Raw genomic sequence first — 21,361 nt, 5'->3', positions numbered from 1 at the left:
CTATCCCTAAAGGTAGGTACCTATATGCACAGCAAATTGTAGGTACCTACCGCAAAACAGCAACCTGCTGTAAAAAAAACCGGCCAAGTGCGAGTCGGACTCGCGCACGGAGGGTTCCGCACCATCAACAAAAAATAGAGCAAAACAAGCAAAAAAACGGTCACCCATCCAAGTACTGACCCCGCCCGACGTTGCTTAACTTCGGTCAAAAATCACGTTTGTTGTATGGGAGCCCCACTTAAATCTTTATTTTATTCTGTTTTTAGTATTTGTTGTTATAGCGGCAACAGAAATACATCATCTGTGAAAATTTCAACTGTCTAGCTATCACGGTTCGTGAGATACAGCCTGGTGACAGACGGACGGACGGACGGACGGACGGACGGACGGACGGACGGACGGACGGACAGCGGAGTCTTAGTAATAGGGTCCCGTTTTTACCCTTTGGGTACGGAACGCTAAAAAAGAATTTTTGTGAAGGACTTTTCTTTGAGCGACGCTCAATAAATAATTCTTAGGTATCTCTTATAAATAAGAGAAATATACTTTCATACAAAACACTGCCGTTTCTAAATATCGCGAATCACCAGAATGGGAGCCGGAATAAAGCAATAAAAGGTCCGGCCACATTCCTTATTCAGCGCCGTCCGAAAATTAGAGCCGCTTACAAGAATTCGCACTCGCCACCTGAAATATTCGCTCTCGAGTGCTCTTGTTTATTCGCCCGACACAGCCATAGCTACTATTTGTTTTTTCCATTACAATAAAATGAAACGCCCCGCTATAGCGATAATATTTCAATATCTCCACGCGCCAGCCCGCTGCGAACCAAAGTGATTTCGAAACGCTCCCATTGGTCGAGCCGCAACGGTCGCTTTACGTTCGATATCCAAATACAAGCGACAGACAAAGACAGCGATATTACAATAAGACTTAGAGTGCCCAAGTTAGAAGGAGAACGGTATACGATTGTCGGTGCATGAATATTGTATGAACGCGAAAGGCTACTATCAATAATACGTGCACGAATGAAATAATAGATTATTCGTTTGTTCGAATCGAACGTAAACAAAATGTAAGCATCCATTACTGATGCACGCACGCGAGGTGCGAGATAGCACTATATAAAGATTGGAAGGTCAGAAAGAGGCATGTATATGTTGGGTGGGTGGGTCTGCGGCGCGGACGATATGGACACTAGATGTTTTTGTAGCAGTCGGGCGTCGGGTTCCACATTAAGCGATCATTTTAAGGGCGAACCAATCAAACTGCAAATTCATACAAATTGATACTAAACGGGTTATATTAATTTTATAACAAAAATTAAGTGTGTAAATAAGTTGAACGGAGTTGTAATTAAAACTAATTGGGTGTAATATAGCGCTAATTATTTTGTATTAAGGCGGGTTTTCGCTGGAATTTTGTCGTTTTAGTCGAGTTTTTTACTTCCGATTTTTTTTTTAAGTGTCGTGAACTTCGTGTTAAATTTGGTTTCCGGATTTGGGAAGAGTGGTGACTGTTGGTGTGTGGTGGCATAGTGGTGGGGCTGGTGGGGGATGGTCGGCGGCGGGGGACGCACGATGGCGACATAGGGGGCGGCCAGCAGGGGTGGCCGTTCGAGGCCATGCTCAACAACCTCACGGCCACAGCTCTTGGAGGTGAGTTCCGAAAAATAGTAGTAGTAGTAGTAATCACTTTATTGTATACAACACAGGTTCCGCTTCAGTGGCAAACCAGGATATAGTCCGATTTACGGAGCAGTTACCTAGGTCTCTTGGGAAATAACTGCAATAAGGAAGCATGCTTATTGTATGACGTCACCCAAATGTCCGGTCTGTTCTAAGATCTTTCCAATTTATTGAATAGAAATTGAGCCCAAAAGTGACGGCAGTCTCTAAATCACCGGTCTACTTATATTTTTCCAACATCCAAGTTTTATGAAAAAAAAATTAAATAGGTAGGTACAATTAACCTTACTATTCAATAGTATTCAAGTCGCCAAAAAATGTATCTACACTAGATATCATTAAACCACTAAAATCAATATAAAACATTGCTGTTCCTACTGCGAACGACTATTCTCAAAAATTTACCGATCCCTGCCCTAGCCTATGGACGCTTGCAAATCGAGGGTTGCCGAAAGCATGTTACTTTTAAAAACCCGATCGTTTTAAGAACTCGAGCGCCTTGAGATTTTTAACTGTTTATTACAAATCATCACCTATGCGCATCAAATGTACAACTCGAAAAATAAAAATAAGACTATGTGGAATATTGTTAAACAGGCTACAAACAAAAATACAACACAAAACCACAAAAATATGACTATTAAAAAAGATAATAATATCATAAAATGTCCAAAGATGATTTCAAATACTTTTAATGATTTTTATGCATCAGTAGGCAACACCCCGATAGATGGCAGCAGCGACAATACGTCTGCAGCCGGTCGCCCTGCGATACAAACCTCCCTCAACTCCATGTACCTATATCCAGTAACAGATAAGGAAATACGTAATATTATAAACCACTTACCCAATAAAACAAGCTGCGGCATTGATGAAATCCCCTCTATCTTAATAAAAGCATGTGTAAACGAGCTAACTTCACCGATCACCAAACTAGTCAACCAATCATTTAGTGAATGTAGCTTCCCAGAAAAATTAAAAATAGCCAAGATAAAACCTGTCTTAAAGAAAGAAGGTAAAACAGACAATCCCTCTCACTATAGACCGATCGCGCTGCTACCCGTTATTTCAATAGTTTTTGAAAAATGTATGACAAACCGCATCTACAGTTTCTTAGAAAAATACAATTTGTTAAATGATAATCAGTTCGCATTCCGTAAAAAACGTTCTACCACCCTCGCAGCTTTTAACTACGTGCAAACAATAGTTGACTACTTAAGAAATAAACATTACGCAGTGGGACTATTGTTAGACATGTCCAAAGCATACGACAGAGTGTCACACCCCATACTATTACAAAAATTAAACGCAATAGGTATACGTGGTAAAGCACTAGATTGGATGAAGTCATATCTCACGTCACGACAACAATATGTAGAAATAGAACACCTTGAAAACCAAACCAGAACATTACACAATATCCAATCCAATATACGATATATCGAGAACTCAATCACACAAGGAAGTGTCATAGGATGCATCCTATTCCTCATTTACATAAATGACCTTCCAAAATCCACTGAACACAAAGTTGTTATGTTTGCCGATGACATATCGATCTTATTCAAATGCCCAGATAACAATAGCAGCAGTTCCTACATAGAACAAACTTTTAACTCAATAACTCATTGGCTCCACGATCACAACCTCATAATAAATAATGACAAATCAAAATTAATCCAATTCAGACCAAGACAAAAGCAACCCCTATATCTCAACACTGTAATAAACAACCTAAATATTGAAGAAGTACCCGACTGCACCTTATTGGGCCTTACACTGGACCACAGATTAAATAATAGTTCTTACGAACAGATACTTATCTCTCAAAGAAAACGCAAATACCTACCGTTTTAAATACAATGGAATGACCTTCAACGGGCCGCTCCCCGCCTCCCCGCACCGCGCGCACCGGCGCAACGCAACGCTTTTCTACCGTGAACGGGAACGGATTCGTAGGTATAAAACCGAGCTCGCGCAGAGAGTTCCATAGGCCTGACTGAACAGCCATTTGACATGGAAAATACATGTAGAAAAAATTAAAAATAAACTTGCCCGATTTGTGTATGCACTTAGCGTACTGAAGTGTAGCACTACCTTAGAGTGTGCGCTGGCGGCGTATCACTCGCAAGCAGTCGCATGGCTACGCTACGGACTTCTCTTGTGGGGCCACAGCACCGACATTCAAAACGTTTTCATCATGCAGAAAAAATGTATCAGGATCCTAGTAAATATACATCCACCCCACAGCTGTAGACCACACTTCAAAAATCTTAACTTACTGACCCTCCCCTCTCTGTACATTTTGGAAGTAGCTACATTTGTCCGAAAAAACCTACATTTATTCCAATTTTGTCAAAACCCTCGACGTCAACACTACATACATAGAACTCCCGGAGCCTAAATTAGAAATATACAAGAACGGACCATACTACATGATTCAGAATGATAGTAATAATAATCAATCATAATCAATCCAACTCAGAATATAAAGATAATAACGAACTACCCAACCTTCGTAAATAAACTAAAATCATACCTAATGATTGAATGTCCATATACTCTACAAGAGTTTATGGACAGTTAGCTCAAGCTCTAGTTTTAGACGGTGCTTAACTGTTTTAATTTTTATGCGAATTGTTGGAAATATTATGTTATATATTAGTTATACTTAGATTAAATAGTTATTAATGATGCCACGCCCTAGTAGGGTCCATGAATGTACTAACTAACATAAGAACACCTTGTAATACCATGGTTGCAATAAAGAATTATGAATTATGAAAATTACAGAGCCATAAATGTTTACAATAAAATCCCCACATATTTAAAAACAAACTTCATAAACCGCCTTAAAAGTATGCTGATGGATAAATGTTACTACTCAATAGCCGAATTTATGGAGGATGATATTATGTAAAGATATGTACCTTGTATATAGCTTGTACTTTGTAACTTGTGTTGTATATATAAACATAATTGTATATTATAACATATTTTATATTAAGTAAAACGAACGGTTATACTTAATACGAATATGTAGAAATCCTTGTTTATAGGTACCTAACAAGAAGTATTAGTTAGAAAGTGCAATTTAGAAAATTTTGAAAATGTATAAGAATGATAATAATTAGTAAGAAGTAATAATAAGCAAACTGTGATATTGTAAAATACCAAATTTTTGCTACACCCTTTCCAGGGTCCATGTATGTAACATCTATACAATGGTATGCAAATAAAGATCTCTATCTCTATCTCTATCTCTTCTATTAGTTCAAAAAACCATAAATGACAATAAGTTTATAAAACATTCAATGTGGCATATCCTTTTAACACCTCTGCCTAAACTAGTTTTATCAATTGGTGACAACAATAATGTTTTAGTTATAACTTCAACAAAAAATAATTTACTTCACAAAACAGTCTAACATGTTATGGTCTCCATCAGCAGTTCCGTTTCACCGTGACACTGGTGACAGGTCTAATGTTGGTATCCAACCCTATCAATTAACTATTAGAAACAAATTAAATTACATTTTAGGGTTCCGTAGTCAACTACCAAACCCTTATAGTTTCGCCATGTCCGTCCGTCTGTCTGTCGGAGGCTTTGCTCCGTGGTCGTTAGTGCTAGAACGCTGCAATTTTGCATGGATCTTATGTAAATTATGCATTGCGAGATAACGGTAAAATAAAAAGTACAAAAAATATTTTTTGTAGGGGGTACCCCATACAAAATGGTTTTTTGAAGTGAAAACTTCTTTAGCGGCGCTGTGCACTTTTTGAGGTGGGGAAAAAATGTTACTCGAGGCAGCGTAAGGCGTAACCCTCTCTTTCTACCGCGCGGCGAAAATGTATGCCCGAGCCTGCTGTTTCATTTTTATTACAATCAGGTCAATTATTTAAAACTGGACTTTTATCACCTTTTATCTATATATATAAATGCAAGTGTCCTGACTGACTGACTGACTGACTGACTGACTGACTGACTGATTCATCAACGCAGAGCCGAAACTACAAAAGATAGAAAGTTGAAATTTGCACACTAGGTTGCATTTATAAAGTGTACAAGAGATAAGAAGCGATTTTGAAAAATTCAACCCCTAAGGGGGTTAAAAAGGGGATGAAAGGTTGTATGGGGAACAAGTTTTATTTTAAGCTAAGAATTTGAAACTTTGTAAAAATGTATTATATTAAAAAACAAGAAAACTAATTTCAGCGTTTTTGAAAATTCATCCCCCAAGGTGGTGAAAAAGGGGTTAAAAGTTTGTATGGTGATCAAATATTTTTGTGAGTGTGGGACTTGAAACTTTGCATATGGGGATATTATTATAAGACTGGAAAAGTAATTTCAGCGTTTTTGAAAATTCATCCCCTAACAGGGTTAAAAAGGGGTTGAAAGTTTGAATACATTACAAATGCTTTGAAACTTATTAGAAAGGCATAATAGCCGGTTACAAAAAAAAGTAATTGCAACGTTTTTGGAAATTCAACCCCTAAGGGGGTTAAAAAGGGGATGAAAGTTCGTCTTGGGGTGCAAATTTTATTTTGATCTAGGAACTTGAAACTTTGCAGAAAGGTATTAAATTAAAATACAAGAAAACTAATTTCATCATTTTTGAAAATTCATCCCCCAAGGTGGTGAAAAAGGGGTTGAAAGTTTGTATGGAGATCAAATATTTTTTCGAGCGCGGGACTTGAATCTTTGCATTTGGCGATATTATTAGAAGACAGGAAAAGTAATTTCAGCGTTTTGTAAAATTCATCCCCTAACAGGGTTAAAAAAGGGTTGAAAATTCGTATAAGGTTCAAATTTTATTTTAAGCTAAGAACTTGAAACTTCGTAAAAAGATATATTTTCAATATGCAAGAAAACTAATTTCAGCGTTTTTGAAAATTCATCCCTTAAGGTGGTGAAAAAGGGGTTGAAAGTTTGTATGGATATCAAATATTTTTTCGAGCGCGGGACTTGAATCTTTGTATTTGGGGATATTATTAGAAGACAAGAAAAGTAATTTCAGCGTTTTGTAAAATTCATCCCCTAATAGGGTTAAAAATGGGTTGAAAGTTCGTACAGGGTTCAAATTTTATTTTAAGCTAGGAACTTGAAACTTTGTAAAAAGTTATTAAATTAAAATACCAGAAAATTAATTTCAGCGTTTTTGAAAATTCATCCCCTAAGGTGGTGAAAAAGGGGTTGAAAATTTGTATGGATATCAAATATTTTTTCGAGCGCGGGACTTGAGTCTTTGTATTTGGGGATATTATTAGAAGACAGGAAAAGTAATTTCAGCGTTTTGTAAAATTCATCCCCTAACAGGGTTAAAAAGGGGTTGAAAATTTGTACGGGTTTCAAATTTTATTTTAAGCTAGGAACTTGAAACTTCGTAAAAAGGTATTAAATTAAAATACAAGAAAACTAATTTCAGCGTTTTTGAAAATTCATCCTGTAAGGTGGTGAAAAAGGGGTTGAAAGTTTGTATTGATATCAAACATTTTTTCGAGCGCGGGACTTGAATCTTTGGATTTGGGGATATTATTAGAAGAAAAGAAAAGTAATTTCAGCGTTTTTTAAAATTCATCCCCTAATAGGGTTAAAAAGGGGTTGAAGTTCGTATAGCGTTCAAATTTTATTTTAAGCTAGGAACTTGAAACTTTGTAAAAAGTTATTAAATTAAAATACAAGAAAACTAATTTCAGCGTTTTTGAAAATTCATCCTGTAAGGTGGTGAAAAAGGGGTTGAAAGTTTGTATTGATATCAAACATTTTTTCGAGCGCGGGACTTGAATCTTTGGATTTGGGGATATTATTAGAAGACAGGAAAAGTAGTTTTAGCGTTTTGTAAAATTCATCCCCTTACAGGGTTAAAAAGGGGTTGAAAGTTTGTACGGGTTTCAAATCTTATTTTAAGCTAGGAACTTGAAACTTCGTAAAAAGGTATTAAATTAAAACTGAAAAAAACTAATTTCAGCGTTTTTGAAAATTCATATCTGAAGGTGGTGAAAAAGGGGTTGAAAGTTTGTATGGAGATCAGATATTTTTGTAAGTGCGGGGCTTGAATTTTTGTACAGAGGTATTTATTAGAATACAAGAAAAGTAATTTCAGCGTTTTTAAAAGTACATCCCTTAAAAGGGTTAAAAAGGGGTTGAAAGTTTTTATGGGGTTCACATTTTATTTTAAGCTAGGAACTCGAGACTTCTTAAAAAGGTATTTTATTAAAAGAGAAGACAACTTATTTTAGCGTTTTTGAAAATTCATCTCTCAAAGTGGTGAAAAAGGGTAAAAAGTTTGTATGGAGATCAAACATTTTTGTGAGTGCGGGGCTTGAATCTTTGTAAAATGGCATTTTATTAAAATTAAAATGCGTTTTTAAAATTCATCTCTTAAAGGGTCGAAAGGGGGTTGAAAGTTTGTAAAGTTGCAAATAAACTTGAAACTTCGTAAAAAGGTATTTCATCAAAAGAGAAGAAAACTAATTTCAGAGTTTTTGATAATTCATCCCCATGGTGGTGAAAAAGGGGTTGAAGATTTGTATGGAGGTCAAACATTCATTTGAGTGTGGGACTTGAATCGTTGTAAACTTTGTATATGGGCATATTATTAAAATACAAGAAAAGTAATTTCAGCGTTTTTAAAAATTCATCCCCTATAATGGTTAAAAAGGGGTTGAAAGTTTGTATAGGGTTCAAATTTTATTTAAAGCTAGGAACTTCAAACTTCGTAAATAGGTAGTTAAGTAGTAGGTTTTATTAAATAGAGGACATGAAAATCTTCTGGTTGAGAGGGATTATATCGAGAACAATTTTATTCAGTTAGGGGCTTGAAGCTTCGTAGGTTGTGAAAAACAAGTATCATGCGTTGTAATATTAATAATTAACAAATGATTAACCGTCCTACTGCGATCTTTTGCTGCATAATGTTCTAAGCTAATGTAGAATATTTAACCACCAATATACAAATCCACGCGTACGAAGTCGCGGGCAACAGCTAGTATCTATATATATAAATGCACGTGTCCTGACTGATTGACTGACTGACTGACTGACTGACTGACTCATCAACGCAGAGCCGAAACTACAAATGCTAGAAGGTTGAAATTTGCACACTAGGTTGAATTTATAAAGTGTACAAGAGCTAAGAAGCGATTTTGAAAAATTCAACCCCTAAGGGGGTTAAAAAGGGGATGAAAGGTTGTATGGGGTACAAGTTTTATTTTAAGCTAGGAATTTTAAACTTTGTAAAAATGTATTATATTAAACAACAAGAAAACTAATTTCAGCGTTTTTGAAAATTCATCCCCCAAGGTGGTGAAAAAGGGGTTGAAAGTTTCTATGGAGATTAAATATTTTTGTGAGTGTGGGACTTGAAACTTTGTATATGGGGATATTATTATATGACAGGAAAAGTAATTTCAGCGTTTGTGAAAATTCATCCCCCAACAGGGTTAAAAAGGGGTTGAAAATTTGAATCCATTACAAATGCTTTGAAACTTCTTAGAAAGGCATAATAGCCGATTACAAAAAAAAAGTAATTGCAACGTTTTTGGAAATTCAACCCCTAAGGTCAGTTAAAAAGGGGATGAAAGTTCGTCATAGGGTGCAAATTTTATTTTAATCTAGGAACTTGAAACTTTGCAAAACGCTATTAAATTAAAGTACAAGAAAACTAATTTCAGCGTTTTTGAAAATTCATCCCCTAAGGTGGTGGAAAAGGGGTTGAAAGTTTGTATGGATATCAAACATTTTTTCGAGCGCGGGACTTGAATCTTTTTATTTGGGGATATTATTAGAAGACAGGAAAAGTAATTTCAGCGTTTTGTAAAATTCATCCCCTAACAGGGTTAAAAAGGGGTTGAAAGTTCATATAGGGTTCAGATTTTATTTTAAGGTAGGAACTTGAAACTTTGCAAAAATATATTAAATTAAAAAATAAGAAAACTAATTTCAGCGTTTTCGAAAATTCATCCCCCAAGGTGGTGAAAAAGGGGTTGAAAGTTTGTATGGAGCACAAATATTTTTGTGAGTGTGTGACTTTAAACTTTTTATATGGGTATATTATTATAAGACAGGAAAAGTAATTTCAGCGTTTTTGAAAATTCATCCCCTAACAGGGTTAAAAAGGGGTTGAAAGTTTGAATCCATTACAAATGCTTTGAAACTTCTTAGAAAGGCATAATAGCCGATTACAAAAAAAAGTAATTGCGACGTTTTAGGAAATTCAACCCCTAAGGGGTAAAAAAGGGGATGAAACTTTGTCTTGGGGTGCAAATTTTATTTTAAGCTAGGACTTTGAAACTTTGCAAAAAGGTGTTAAATTAAAAAACAAGAAAACTAATTTCAGTGTTTGTAAAAATTCATCCCCCGAGGTGGTGAAAAAGGGGTTGAAAGTTTGTATGGAGATCAAATATTATTGAGAGTGCGGGACTTTGTATAAAGCCATATTATTAAAACTCAAGAAAAGTAATTTCAGCGTTTTTAAAAAATCATCCCTTAAAAGGGTTAAAAAGGGGATGAAAGGTTGTATGGGGTTCAAGATTTATTTTAAGCTAGGAATTTGAAACTTTGTAAAAATGTATTATATTAAAAAATAAGAAAACTAATTTCAGCGTTTTCGAAAATTCATCCCCCAAGGTGGTGAAAAAGGGGTTGAAAGTTTGTATGGAGATCAAATATTTTTGTGAGTGTGTGACTTTAAACTTTGTATATGAGTATATTATTATAAGACAGGAAAAGTAATTTCAGCGTTTTTAAAAATTCATCCCCGAACAGGGTTAAAAAGGGGTTGAAAGTTTGAATCCATTACAAATGCTTTAAAACTTTTTAGAAAGGCATAATAGCCGATTGCAAAAAAAAGGAATTGCGACGTTTTAGGAACTTCAACCCCTAAGGGGGTAAAAAAGGGGATGAAACTTTGTCTTGGGGTGCAAATTTTATTTTAAGCTAGGACCTTGAAACTTCGCAAAAAGGTATTAAATTAAAAAACAACAAAACAAATTTCAGTGTTTTTAAAAATTCATCCCCCGAGGTGGTGAAAAAGGGATTGAAAGTTTGTACGGAGATCAAATATTTTTTAGAGTGCGGGACTTGAATCTTTGTATAAAACCATATTATTAATTATCAAGAAAAGTAATATCAGCGTTTTCAAAAATTCATCCCTTAAAAGGGTTATAAAGGGGTTGAAAGATTGTATAGGGTTTAAATTTTATTTTAAGCTACGAATTTGTAACTTCGTAAAAAGTTATTTCATTAAAAGAGAAGAAAACTAATGTTAGCGTTTTTCAAAATTCAACATTTAAGGTGGTGAAAAAGGGGTTGAAAATTTGTATGGAGGTCAATATTTTTTGTAAGTACGGGACTTGAATCTTTGTATAATGACATATTATTAGAATACGATAAAAGTAATTTCAGCGTTTTCAAAAATTCATACCCTATAAGGGTCCAAAAGGGGTTGAAAGTTTGTATAGGGTTCAAATTTTATTTAAAGCTAGGAACTTGAAACTTCGTAAAAAGGTATTTTATTAAAAAACAAAAAACCTATTCAACGTTTTTAAAAATTTATCCCCCGAGGAGGTGAAAAAGGGGTTGAAAGTTTGTATGAAGATCAAATATTTTTGAGAGTGCGAGACTTAAATCTTTGTATAAAGCCATAGTATTAGAACACAAGAAAACTTATTTCAGCGTTTTTAAAAATTCATCCCATAACAGGGTTAAAAAGGGGTTGAAAGATTGTATAGGTTATAATTTTATTTACAGCTAGGAACTTGAAGCTTCGTAAAAAGGTATTTTATTGAGAGAAAAGAAAACTAATTTCAGAGTCTTTGATAATTCATCCCCCAAGGTGGTGAAGGGGGTCGAAAATTTGTATGGAACCCAAATATTTATTGGAGTGCGGGACTTGAATCGTTGTATAAAGGCATATTATTACAATACAAGAAAAGTAATCTCAGCGTTTTTAAAAATTCATCCCCTAAAAGTTTAAACAGGGGTTGAGAGTTGGTAGAGGGTTCAAATTTTATTTAAAGCTAGGAACTTCAAACTTCGTAAATAGGTAGTTAGGTAGTAGGTTTTATTAAATAGTGGACTTGAAAATCTTCTGGGGGTTGAGAGAGATTATATCGAGATTATCGAGAACAATTTTATTCAGTTAGGGGCTTGAAACTTCGTAGCCGCCGTAGTAGCACAACCGTGAAAGACAAATCTTATGCGTTGTATAATAATTAACAAATGATTAACCGTCCCTACTGCTATCTTTTGCTGCATAATGTTCTAAGCTAATGTAGAGTTTATAACCACCAATATACAAATCCACGCGTACGAAGTCGCGGGCAACAGCTAGTTAAGCAATAAAGCTCAACTCAATGTTCTAATCTTGTACGGGCAGAAATACGAGGATCTCACAGTTACACATTCTAACTTTGTATCACTCCAATATAATTCAATAAAGCTACATCTTGATGAAATCGCTAATAAAAGTGAACTCTAGTGATGGTGAATAAAACTCAAAATATCATGACCAAATATGTTTAGATGCGAGGTCTGCAAGGTAACTTTACAATTTCTATTCGAATTTTAAACAATTAACGCTACAAATTTAAGCTCACTGGCTAGCAATTTCGGAACTAAAGTTTTTCAATTGAAAGGAGGATGGGTCAATGATACATAGTGCTGCAGACATTTTGGACTAGTCATTGAGTTTTCACTTCTGTCTGCACTCCCGGAGTGTAACCAGTTGTTTTTTTTTTCTTTAACCCAATGGTGGGCATTGTTGGATAGGGGTGTACTTCCGTTTGGGCCAAATACCTTTCGCCAAATTTCACTTCCCCACAAACTTATCGCAGTAGTTTCAAGATTGTTCCTGTACTTGTAGTATACGACGATATTACTTGCCAAATTTCATAGTTCTAGGTCAACGCGGGAAGTACCTTCCCTTTAAATTTTGATTCCCTTGAGTGTGTCGAAATAAACGTTTATTGCGGCATAAATGGCTGTATCTTTTTTGACGTTAACTTAGAAGTTTGATTTTTTCACAGCTTTAAGGGAATGTAGATAGAATGTAGTAGATGTACATAGTTTTAATTTCAACTCGATACCTCTACGCGTTCCCGAGATAAAGGGTCTTGATAGATAGACAGACGGACGGAATTATAACGAAGTGATCCTATAAGGGTTCTGTTTTTTAGGGTTCCGTACCCAAAGGGTAAAAACGGGACCCTATTACTAAGACTCCGCTGTCCGTCCGTCCGTCCGTCCGTCCGTCCGTCTGTCACCAGGCTGTATCTCACGAACTGTGATAGCTAGACAGTTGAAATTTTCACAGATGATGTATTTCTGTTGCCGCTATAACAACAAATACTAAAACCAGAATAAAATAAAGATTTAAGTGGGGCTCCCATACAACAAACGTGATTTTTGACCGAAGTTAAGCAACGTCGGGCGGGGTCAGTACTTGGATGGGTGACCGTTTTTAGGGTTCCGTAGCCAAATGGCAAAAAACGGAACCCTTATAGATTCGTCATGTCTGTCTGTCTGTCTGTCTGTCTGTCTGTCCGTCTGTCTGTCCGTCCGTATGTCACAGTCACTTTTTTCTGAAACTATAAGAACTATAATGTTGAAACTTGGTAAGTAGATGTATTCTGTGAACCGCATTAAGATTTTCATACAAAAATAGAAAAAAAAAATTTTTTTGGGGTTCCCCATACTTAGAACTGAAACTCAAAAAAATTTTTTTCATCAAACCCATACGTGTGGGGTATCTATGGGGATAGGTCTTCAAAAATGATATTGAGATTTCTAATATCATTTTTTTTTAAACTGAATAGTTTGCGCCAGAGACACTTCCAAAGTGGTATAATGTGTGTCCCCCCCCCCCCTGTAACTTCTAAAATAAGAGAATGATAAAACAAAAAAAATATATGATGTACATTACCATGCAAACTTCCACCGAAAATTGGTTTGAGCAAGATCTAGTAAGTAGTTTTTTTTTAATACGTCATAAATCCCCTAAATACGGAACCCTTCATGGGCGAGTCCGACTCGCACTTGGCCGCTTTTATTGCTTGTTTTTTTTGCTTGTTTTGCTCTATTTTTTGTTGATGGTGCGGAACCCTCCGTGCGCGAGTCCGACTCGCACTTGGCCGGTTTTTTTTCCTTTTGAGGTAGGTTTAAGGTACCTAAGTGGTTATTTTCTAAAGTTGGTCTATTGACCCCGGCCTAGGTTTACGTAAATGTAAGATACCTTTACGACGTACGGATAGACTAAGGGGATAACTCGAACGTGCACTGACATCAGAATGATATCTGAATGATCTTATTTAAGTACCTAGTTATCGGGCATCTCGCTCGCGCCAATACATGTGGCCAAGTACTAGTGAAATGCACGATAACTGAATGACATCATTTAGATGACAATCTGATATCAGTGTACGTCCGAACTGGCCTGTAGCCCCTGCTGGTACCTATACAAAATATACACTTTAATTTGTTTAAAAATAAAAAAGTTAATAATTACACAAAACTATCGGTTTTTAGTGTGAAATCAATAATATACTCGAGCGATTTTAAAATGATTACAAGGATTGCAAATTGTATCTATCAAAACAATCCAGAATCCATAAATTCGATCAATGATAATATTCATAATATATCTGAAGCTCATCTGTCTTGCGCAGATCGAATGCTTTTCATCTAATTTCCGCTGCAACTTTTCTATTTATCTCAAACTCAAATTTATACTACTTTAATCGTAAAACAATATTAAATATTTCACTTTTCTTAAAAAGTTAAAAAAACCCTATAAAAATACCCAACAACGGCAATTACAGCCATCATACCGCCGGCTCATGCCATCTCCGAAACGAGCAGAAGTTTCTCAGGTCAATCCTCCCAAGCACTTTTACGATACTTTGGATTTTCTATTTCTTGCCTTACCTAACTTTACCACTCAGACTCTTATTTGGTGAATGGGCTCAGTTTTTATATGGTATCTCATTATATTAAGTCGCCCAAACAACTTTGTCAGTATAAAAAAGCGCGAAATTAAAATTTTCTATGGGACGATATATAATCATTCGCGTCTACATTTTTGAAGTGAAAACTTCTTTAGCGGCGCTGGCAGGCCTATGGAACTCTCTGCGCGAGCTCGGTTTTATACCTACGAATCCGTTCCCGTTCACGGTAGAAAAGCGTTGCGTTGCGCCGGTGCGCGCGGTGCGGGGAGCGGCGCGTTGAAGGTCATTCCATTGTATTTTAGTGTAGGTATTAAAACGGTAGGTATTTGCGTTTTCTTTGAGAGATAAGTATCTGTTCGTAAGAACTATTATATAATCTGTGGCGCTGGGCACTTTTTGAGGTGGGGGAAAAGTGATAAACTCGAGACAGCGTAAGGCGATCACGTGACCGTAAGGTTTAGAATTTAGATGGCATTTAAATCAGTAAAGAAAAACTCAATGACATAATTCAATAAAGCTACATTTTGATGAAATCGCTAATAAAAGTGAACTCTGGTACTGGTGAATAAAACTCAAAATATCATGACCAAATATATTTAGATGCGAGGTCTGCAAGGTAACTTTACAATTAACGCTACAAATTTGAATTTCGAATTTTAAACAAGCTCACTGACCAGCAATTTTTCTAAGTTTTTCAATAGAAAGGAGGATGGGTCAATTATACATAGTGCTGCAGACATTTTGGACTAGTTATTGAGTTTTCACTTCTGTCTGCACTCCCGGAGTGCAACCCGTTGGTTTTTTTTTACATATGCCGCTTTTTTCCAGTAACGGAAATGACTTGGCAGTCTTGACATACTATAGGTAGGTACGTAGCGTAGCGTAGCGTACATTTAGATACTTGCCTCCGCCCTCTAGTCTGTCCGTGTGGAAGTAGGTAAGTAGTTAAAACATTCAAGCCGGGTATTTAATGTATTCAAACGGATCACTTACAGGTGAATATTTTTAGTCGAAAAACGCTCGACATAATTATGTAAAACATTTTTGGTTTTACGACTTAAAAACGAAAATTTATTCGGTATTAGCCTATACCGAATAAATCCAACCAAATTTTAGGAGATTATTGATTTGCAGACTACGTTTCGACTTCGACTCGACATAGATGCATCTTTTGGTCGACTACGATTCGCATACTATTCAGTTCGCTTCTGTTTCTATTAGTGGTTAAATTCAAAATGGCGGACTTTTACTTTGACTACGAATTCATGTGTACCTTCCGGGTCCTCAGATATATATACATTTTCATCATGATTAAGGTTTACTCACGCTAGACCGGGCGGTGCCCGGGGCGAGGCGTCCGACATGTAATTTTCTATGACGGCTGATCGGTGATCACGTGGTGCTTCCCATAGCAAACGAAGCGCCGGAAGCTCCGGCCCGGCCACGGCCCGGTCTAGCGTTAGTCATCCTTTAGAGTAAATTTTCTGTCGGGCGGAGAGTGAAAAAAAAAACAAAAACATATTTTAAACCATGACTCAAGTAAGATACTTAATGCATGAGGTCAGGTATTTTTTTTATTTTATGGCTTTCACACGTACGGCCTATGTCATTTCAATCGCCGAACACAAAATAACGTTCGGCAAAACCAGTATAAGTGAGCACTCCAATTACTTATATATACTGAGTATATCACCAGGGGTCAGGTTACCCTGTATATGCGGAAACCAGACATTGCGCTGGCGCAGGCTGTGGTAATCTGGTAATACAAGATGTTTACTTTAACTATTACACTACGCTACTGAACTGAAGCAAGTTTCTGTGAGTAATGTAAGCATTCCGATGCCAATTATAGCATTTTCATTAATAGTACAATTTAGCATAGGTACGCGGAAATATTGTACGGTAGCGAAAGCGTTATGGTCCTTTATGATTCGGAATTTGTATGTCTAAGGGCCTCGGTGCAGGTGGTAGAGTGGTGTCGTTCTCGAGAACCGTTTACTACGGGGAAATATTCTCGAGCTAGCTGCTAGGACGTTCCCCATGGAATCGTATCTCCCCCCGACGAAACTGCGCGACATCAGGAAGAAATATTGAATACCTTATGAACCTTATCTTATCGATACTATTCTGCTTCTCCTTCATTAAAGACAATCAGGGAAGAGAAAAAAAAAAGAATATGCTCCACCTTCGCTACCGTATGTCCTTATTAATTAGAGGTTTATTGTGTCCAGGTCACAAAGAGCCGTGCCCAGAAGAGAAGCACGATCTAAAGCCGGGCCTCGAGCGGCACCATGCGCTCGGCGCTCGATTGCATCTCGCGAACATACGCCCCGATCTGCAAGGTACGCATCCATCGCTTCTTAAATATCATAAGTTAATGGAGCCGCTTAGTACTAGAGCAGCAATGGATAGCGAGTAGCACGATATCTTCGATTGCGCCTAGTGAATATATTCTCTGACTAACTACCTACCTAGGATAAGCGAACATACACTCCTATCTGCAAAATAGGCTTCCATCGCTTCGGTAGCACGAAGGTTCAAGAAGTGGCGCAGTACTGGAGCAGCGATGAATAGCGAGCATCATGATATGATGGATTGGGCTTTGCAAACATATTCCGTAACCTGCAAGGTACGTCTCACTTTGTTGCAGCAGGATACTGTGTACCTAGGATACGCTAAGAATGATCTTAGCGTATCCTAGAGCAGCAGATCTGCTTGTATTGATGACAATACAAGCAGATCTGCTGCTCTAACGAGGAGTTTAATTGCCTTATTAAAGCAACAGTGGTTATTTTCAAAATATTATACCAGTGGTACTCGAATAAATGAACCTTCTGTCAACACAAGTAAAATTATCGTACAGATAATTAAATAGGTAATTACTAAATTCTAAACTGTATGTGTGCTCCAGGTGGCATCCACCAGCAGCACATGGCCACGGTGCCCGTCAGCATGCCTTCATCGGCCTCCGACAGCGACAAGCCAGCCAAGCAGAAGAGGCACCGGACCAGGTGAGTGGGGGTCTGTTCCAGGTGGACCAGCAGAAGTACAGTCAGCTGCAGAGAAATGTGACCACCCTGCATAGAAGTTTGTATTGCTGACTGTACATAGCCACGTTCTTGTCAGCATGCCTTCATCGGTGACAGCGACAACCCCTCCAAGCAGAAGAGGCGTCGGACAAGGTATATCCATGCTACCGGCGCTACATGCCGACCCAAGAACCCTTGTGAAGCCCGGTGGTACTAAGACCCCGAATTTAAAGAACCCGCCTAGAAGTTTATTTTTAATTAAAAAGGTATTATTAAAGATCTCTTAAGACCATTTTGATGTAGCAGTTATGATCTGATAGCTGCCCTCACTGCCCCATTTATCCACCCTGTATCTTCTTCTTCCTCGCGTTATCCCGGCATTTGCCACGGTTCATGGAAGCCTCGGGACCGCTTGACAACTAATCCCAAGAATTGACGTAGGCTCTAGTTTTTACGAAAGCAACTGCCGTCTGAACTTCCAACCCAGAGGGGAAACTAGGCCTTATTGGGATTAGTCCGGTTTCCCCACGTTGTTTGCCTATACCGAAAGGCAACTGGTAAATATCAAATGATATTTCATTTATCCACCCTGTATAATACCATCCTAAAGCTTCAGCAACATTAATGAACAAGCCGTGCTTGCAGGTTCACGCCGGCGCAACTGAACGAGCTGGAGCGGTGCTTCTCCAAGACGCACTACCCCGACATCTTCATGCGCGAGGAGATCGCCATGCGCATCGGCCTCACGGAGAGCCGAGTACAGGTCAGTCTTTACTTATCTTATCTTATCTTAAGTTTCGGGGGCCCTTGCGGATACACTTCCAGTCATTGGGATTTTTTGTGTAATCGCATCTCAAGCATCACCTGTCATCTGTCATAGAAAAGTAAGCGCCGGAAGCTCCGGCCCGGACACGGCCCGGTCGGCCCGGTCTAACGTGAGTCATCCTTTACCCCGTACCTTCTTGACCTTAACCTTATTAAGTTGGTATTACTTACACTTTAATGTTAAACGATATTATGATTTTACTTTTATTTGTGATATCTTATGATGGATATAATTTGATCAGGACTTCAATTTGATCGACTTTATATAGAATCAGAGATGAAAGGAAGCTTATTATTAACATAAAAAATGAATCCAAAACAAACACGCTAAAACCGTTACAGTTTACATCCGTCAAAACGGATAAAATACATAAACTAAAATAAAAAAGCGGTCCGAGAATATCCCCTTGGGCACTTCGCACGTCAGGGGCAAAAGTTGCACGTCTCCGATACATTTCACGGTGTGCGCGTACCTGCCGACCTTCCACCTACAGCCCGGCGTGCCTAAACACTGCCCTTCCACGAGGAATAAACATACGTTATGCATATATGCGTATTAAAAATGTATTTGAGACAGTGCTAAAGGTTTTACCTTTTAGCTCTACCTACCACCTACTGATGGTGATAATTTCATTTTATTTCATTTATTTGTTGTAAAATCATGTACATAAAATTAGAAAGGTGTTAAATAATCAAATAATGTCGGTCCATGACACCCTGCTAGGGCAGACAACATACTTAAAACTAATATAAAACTAATGATATTTTGGGAACTAAGGGTTGTCAAACTGTTCGTACATATCTAAATAAAACTAAAAAGGTTGAAGTCTCGGCTTGGTCCTTTCTCACTATCGCATACTTTTTCCAGAGTTTTATCAGTTTAATTTCTTGTGTTATTTCCTTGATTTTTGTTGCTAAAAGCGCCAGGGAGCTAACGACCGCCATAACGCCAAACCATCTTGGTTGATACCGCGCCATCTTCACGTTCAAATGCCTATAAAAGTAAGTCTACGACTTTATCAATCGTTTTACACGCTATCCGTATAATATTACGCGTATTTACACCCTATCTGGATTTTATTACACGTATTTAATGAGACTTTGATTTGAGGCTTGTGTTGTTTTGGTATCTTGGGTCGGATGGAAGTGTTTACATCCATATGGTATCTTTTGACGTATCTTAAAGTTCGAATCAGTTAGCTAGGTCGTTGGTCGATGGAATCTCTCCGCTATGAGACCGTTCGCCTAATTTTATTTATTATTAATGTCACAACTACAATTCATTCGATGCCCCGTAACTGTCTCTATTACAGCTAATATACGTAACACAAATCAAACATTTCATAATGAACAATCAACATGCTCGTAACCAGCAACAGTATTTCCCATTTGTCATTCAGACGTCAATAATTTTGCATTAGTTGCGTATTGATTTAAGAGAAACAAATCACTGACGCTAGCCATGCAATCTAGCCATGTCCATTTGTCCAAGTCAAAACTCAATACGTCAATTCTTATATGTATGTACATACTAAGCAAGAAAATGACTATGTGGTTATTGATATGTTTGTAGACAATGATAAATAAATTGTGATAACACCATTCAGTATTTGTCTTATTTTCAGCACTCCAGTTCAGTGCACCAATTTATTCAGTTTAGTTTCGACTGCTGAGGTACAACCATTTATTTTATTTTATTTTTCTTGCCAGGGCTCATTTAGAGTCTAAAGACTTTTAGACGATGCGAGAACTTGCATGCGAGTTTCATTACATTGCGGGTTTTGACCGGTCGGTTGAATTGGACGTAACCCATAGTCCGCAATGTAACTAAAATCGCATGCGAGTTCGCGCGCCGTCTAAATCAGCCCGGTACCCAGTCAAAGAGTCACTACAATAATTATGTTTGTCCATAATTACAAAGACGATAACGATTAGTATCATTCAAATTCAATAGAAAAGCCTAGTTTTATTGCTACGATAATGATTTGTTTGCAAATCCTTATTGATATACCAAGATTGTCGTCGATCCTTTTTAGCACCGTTATAAAGCTGTATAGTAGCTAATACAGCAGCTACTATTCAGCTTGTAGTAGCACTTAGTTTCTGTTTAAGACGCTTTGCGTTAGGAATTAGGCGTAATTTGTGTCGTTTGGTGACTAATATTTGTATTTCGTTAACACTCGAGTCACACTGGTGCGTCGGTGTAAGAGCAACTCTACTCTTATTCTAGGGTTAAGGTGCTTTTAGAACTACAAACTTCTATTTAAACTTTTCAATCCTTTTTGGGGTCAATATTTAAAATAAAATTTAAACGAAGGTATTATTCAATCAAAATTTGCTCCGTGTTGCGATTGTCGATTCAACTTTATCGATTATTGTGTCGTTGAGTGTTAACCGATGTAGGTGGGTCATACACATTCTATTTTATGTTTAACTCGTTTGCATCTTTCCTGTAGACATCCCAATGTTAAAAGAATCAAAAGCGGCGGCACCTACAGGCGGTACCTACACATTCTTTCAGTATGCATGAGACTACAACAAGAAAAACGTGATATGTACCCGGGTCGTTAACTTTTAATTTTATCTCCACAGAAGGGATCTTTTTCTGAAAGGTACTTGACGCTGGTAACATCTTAGTATCTCACGCTCGGTCTTGTATGTCAGTGTGTTCGTGCTCTTATCTAGAGTTATGTCAATGTTCGCTATCGGTGGGGTCCGTGTGTCCCGTCTGTAATCGGTGACAATTGCCGGGGAATCGTTAACTGCTGCTAGCCTCTGTACCGTGTTGACCATTTTACCGATTCAGTTATGTTAACGACCACCTTCATTCACACCTACTACTAACTACTACTACCTATCTACTGTTGTAGATGC

General features: G+C 37.4%; 1 protein-coding gene across 1 annotated transcript in view; it reads left to right on the top strand.

Moving 5' to 3' along the window:
- Positions 1–1,473: 1,473 nt before the first annotated feature.
- LOC134661104 (homeobox protein orthopedia-like) overlaps positions 1,474–21,361 on the top strand; it is a 49,597-nt gene continuing 29,709 nt past the window's right edge. Inside the window, exons 1-4 of the mRNA XM_063517051.1 lie at positions 1,474–1,658; positions 16,865–16,975; positions 17,545–17,644; positions 18,308–18,425. Of these exons, the coding sequence (XP_063373121.1) occupies positions 1,625–1,658; positions 16,865–16,975; positions 17,545–17,644; positions 18,308–18,425 (363 nt within the window). The 5' untranslated portion in view covers positions 1,474–1,624. The remainder of the gene's footprint in view (positions 1,659–16,864; positions 16,976–17,544; positions 17,645–18,307; positions 18,426–21,361) is intronic.

This window comes from Cydia amplana, chromosome 2, assembly GCF_948474715.1.
Source record: "Cydia amplana chromosome 2, ilCydAmpl1.1, whole genome shotgun sequence".
NCBI classification, from domain to species: Eukaryota; Metazoa; Arthropoda; class Insecta; order Lepidoptera; family Tortricidae; genus Cydia; species Cydia amplana.
The sequence above is the reverse complement of the archived record's forward strand: the minus strand, read 5'-3'. Positions and strand labels throughout refer to the sequence as shown.